Source organism: Corylus avellana, chromosome 6, assembly GCF_965113065.1.
Source record: "Corylus avellana chromosome 6, dhCorAvel1.hap1.2, whole genome shotgun sequence".
Lineage (NCBI taxonomy): Eukaryota > Viridiplantae > Streptophyta > Magnoliopsida > Fagales > Betulaceae > Corylus > Corylus avellana.
In genome coordinates, this window is record NC_142495.1 from 6151708 (window position 1) to 6155586 (window position 3879).

The 3879-nt window shown below is 37.7% G+C and overlaps 1 protein-coding gene across 1 annotated transcript; it reads left to right on the forward strand.

Annotated features, from left to right (window-relative positions):
* LOC132188738 (DHHC-type zinc finger family protein) lies at nucleotides 1-3879 on the forward strand. The gene is made up of 7 exons (XM_059603269.2): nucleotides 1-487; nucleotides 680-917; nucleotides 1137-1228; nucleotides 2295-2421; nucleotides 2537-2622; nucleotides 3019-3084; nucleotides 3686-3879. Exons 1-7 carry the CDS (start codon nucleotides 299-301, stop codon nucleotides 3800-3802), a joined length of 915 nt encoding a protein of 304 aa, XP_059459252.1. The 5' UTR covers nucleotides 1-298; the 3' UTR covers nucleotides 3803-3879.

Here is a 3879-nt window from a genome sequence, read left to right on the forward strand (position 1 = left end):
ACGGCGTCTAAACTGGTGTACTTCTAGTCTTCTACCCAGACTCCTGTGCATCATCGCCTGGGCTGTATTTTCCTTCGAAATTACGACCACAAATTCGCCGTGCCCTAATTTCTCGCATGTCGGAGCCCTCTTCCCGCTGATCGACTGCCAAACAGAGAAATTCCTGACCAAATCCAATCAAAGAACAAATAAAAACCTGGCTGCGGATATTTGGAAACGCATATTCCCACCCCTTCGAGCCAGACGAGCCGTCCCAGTCATCTCCCAAATCGGGATAGGCCGGCGTTCCACTCCCGGAATGGACATAAACCTGTTCAAGTTCTGCTCGGGCCTCAAAGTCCTGGGCTACTTCATGATCCTCCTAGTCGTCTCAATTGTTGCCGTCTCGTACTACGCCGTTGTGGTGCTCACCTGGGGCCCACAGTTGCTTCGTGGCGGGATCCACTCGTTCCTGGCCTTCTCTATACTCTTTCTCTTCCACGTTCTGGTAATTCATCCGTAACTTAGTTTTGTTTTTTTGATTGAATTGCACGGAAAAATCTGGTTCAAGAAATTATCTTGGAATGCTTAGCTGGGATTTAGAATTGGTCCAATTGGGTCCAGTGGCTTTGTATATTTTGGATTCTGAGAAAATCATATCATATAGTGTAATTAAGCTGAATCCTTTATTTATTTGCAGCTTATCCTGTTAACATGGAGTTACTTCATGGTAGTGTTTAAGAACCCTGGTTCTGTGCCTGAAAATTGGAGAGCTGTAACAGAGGAGGATAATATGGAGGCTGGTAGCTCTATGGCATCGTCTCATCATGTTGCACCCGAGGCTTTAGCTTCTTCAGATGGACTGGAAAGAAAACCGGTGGGCTATTGTAGTCAATGCCAAAATGGCAAGCCACCACGTTGCCATCATTGCTCAATTTGTAAGCCAACCTGCTTTTTAATGTGGTTCATGTGTTTCTATTATGCTGGTATTTTCAGCATCTATTGTTTCTTTTCCCCTTCACTTTCTCGAATTGCTGCATTCCTCTACATCTTCTGGCTTCACCACTCCGGAATTTTGCTATAGCCCTTTGTTCAAATGCAGTTTACAGCAAGATGTCTGAATCACATCTAGATTTTGTAACTCTTTCTTTTTGTAGGCCAAAGATGTGTTCTGAAGATGGATCACCATTGTGTTTGGGTAGTGAATTGTGTTGGAGCGTGCAACTATAAGTTTTTTCTTCTTTTCTTGGTAAAGCCATATTCTTTTTCCATATGTATTAGTAGCTAAATATGCCAGCATTTGTTGTATTCATCTTTGATAATAAGAGCCAGTGAATTGGTTGTAACACCCAGTCCATGATTTCAATAAGCAGGATAGTACCCAAATAGGTCTCCTCAGCAATGTGTCTAGAAGTAGGAGTACTTTGGGTAGCATTTCAAAGGAAATGATTGCAGTGGCTCACAAAAGAAAAAAGAGAAGAAAAAAAGGAAATGATGAATGGACTCTAGTTTTGTAGCTTATCTTAAATGTCCTCTTAAGATGTAAGAATATAAGTATGGGACAGGGGTCTTATGCCCCAAAGAAGAATGACTGCCCATGGTCATTGGAATATACTTGGAACTTTGAAGATTTTTGCAAACCTATTTGAGATGTCTTATTTGAGGACTTGAAAGTGAATTCATTCCCAGATTTTTTGAATTTCAACCTAATTATACACTTAAACCTTTTTAATTTTGATATCAAGACATCAATACGGGATAAAATATTGTAACTCATTTTAAGTTTATCAGAAGAAAATACGTTAGTTCATTCTTAAAGTTGTTTTCAAACAGGCCTTAAAATCAAAAGTAAATAGTGTATTAAACAAATAGTGAGTACAAGAAGATTAATGAACTTAAAATGTATAATGTAAGATCTTTTAAGATTTTGTACCATTGAAGATCTTTGGCTTGTCATTTTTAATATTAAATTTTCATAATTTAATTGTTTTAAATTATTTCTGTTGCTGCTGCTTATAGCATTTTTCTTTAAATAACTAAAAATGCTTAAATGGAGCCTCTTCTCAATTTAGTAACTATTACTTGAGGGGTTCACTAGGTCTCGTTACTATGACATCAATAAACTTGACTGAATTATGGTGGTTCTGAAATTCTGAAAGAAGAGTTCAATTGTAAAACTTATACCTTCAAAGTAAGCATAGAAGGTTTACCAAAAAACAAGTAAAGAGAGAGGGGCTGTGGGGTGGGGAGGATGACTAGCTTTTTTTTTCTTTTTCCTGGCTTACTTTTTCCTTTTCTTATGTTTCCCTTGATAGCTTTATACATTCCTTGAGACAACAATGGATACCCTAGTTTTGCTGCCTAGTTTTATCCAATTCTTTAGTGAAGCCAAGAATCATTCTACCTCTCCTGGCAATCTGGCAATCTTGTTTTTGGCATTTGGTAAGTGTTCAGCCTGAAATCTTCTTTTGTTACTCTTTCCATCTCCATGCTTTAGTTCTGCTTTCTCATTGTTTCCATGTTCCTTACAGATTGTGTACCTTAAATCTTGATGCAGTTCTAAATTTAGCCTTTGCGCTGAGTCTTCTTTGTTTCGTAGTTATGCATGCATCTCTTGTTTCAAGCAATACCACGTCAGTAGAGGTAATAAACACAATGTTTACTTTCTGTTTTCCAGATTTTGGTTATGTAAATTCGCTCTTGCACTCTGATACCTATGTTAGTCTCTGACATTTCACTGTGACCTGCCATATATTTGTTCTTGGAATGTGCTACAAACTCTGGCAGTTATTTTAAGCTATAACAGCTAATAAATGACTTATTATTCTTCAATCCCCCCCCCCCCCAAAAAAAAAAAAACCGGCTACATGTTGGAGGAGTATAGCTGACCACTGGCTATCACTCAGTAACTTCCAAAATAAACTCATTTTTATAATTTCAAAAGTTTTCTCTCACCTAATGGAAACAACCGCTGCCTGCTCTTGATGGTTAAGACCTCAGTTAAATATCATATTTAATCATCTCAAAACAATGTTTCAGGTTTATGAGAAGAAAAAATCAGTCCGGTGGAGGTATGATGTGGGCAGGAAGAATAATTTTGAGCAGGTGAGACCTAGTTGGATGTGCCCTCTAGAATCTCTTCTTTCTTTATTTTGTATGGACACAAAAAAATTGGGAAAAATTACTTGTGATAGATGATTTTATAGGCTTCCCAGGGAGATAATACCCTGATACTAAAGTTTCTGCTTTTTTTTAAGAAAAAGGTGGGGTAGGGGGGAATAACATACTGGGCCACTTTTGGAAGAAAATATATTGTGAATTTGAAAGAGTAGGTTTTTCCAAAATAAGAATGGCTGAGATGGAGAGACAAGGCAAGTGACATTATATCCTATTTAGAGGGTCTTCATATAAAGAATCTTTAATCACAGTGGGAATGTAACTCTTAAGAAATATCATGCAAAGAAAAAAGAGTAAAAAATTGTAGCCAATGTGATTTCTTGAAAACATGTTGACTTGCTACTTCTGAGGACTGAGATGGTTGTTTATTGTTCTTCTACAAGAAATCACTTTAAAGCCTGTGTCCAAGCAAATTACGAGTTGATGGTAAATAGTCTTAACTATCAATAATAAAATCGAGTTGCCTGTGGAATTTTTCGGACCGTTATTCTTCTGATTTCATTATGGTGTGGTCTTTTCTATCTTAAAGGTTTTTGGCACAAAAAAGGCACTATGGTTGTTACCAGTGTTTTCGAAAGAGGATCTGGACAAGATACCTGCACTTCAGGGCCTTGAATTCCCGACACGTTCAGAAGTTGAGGCTTGAGGCTTCGTGAGCTCACAATTTTTTTTTTTTTTTAATCTCATTCTGGGCTGTGTAACATCGGCCCTGGAAAATTGTGT

Excerpts from the sequence above, each read along its gene's own strand:
- LOC132188738 (XM_059603269.2), top strand. The coding sequence starts at position 299 with ATGGACATAAACCTGTTCAAGTTCTGCTCGGGCCTCAAAGTCCTGGGC. Across the intron at positions 2,623-3,018 it reads GCAATACCACGTCAGTAGAG|GTTTATGAGAAGAAAAAATC; the intron begins GTAATAAACACA and ends ACAATGTTTCAG. Across the intron at positions 3,085-3,685 it reads GGAAGAATAATTTTGAGCAG|GTTTTTGGCACAAAAAAGGC; the intron begins GTGAGACCTAGT and ends TCTATCTTAAAG.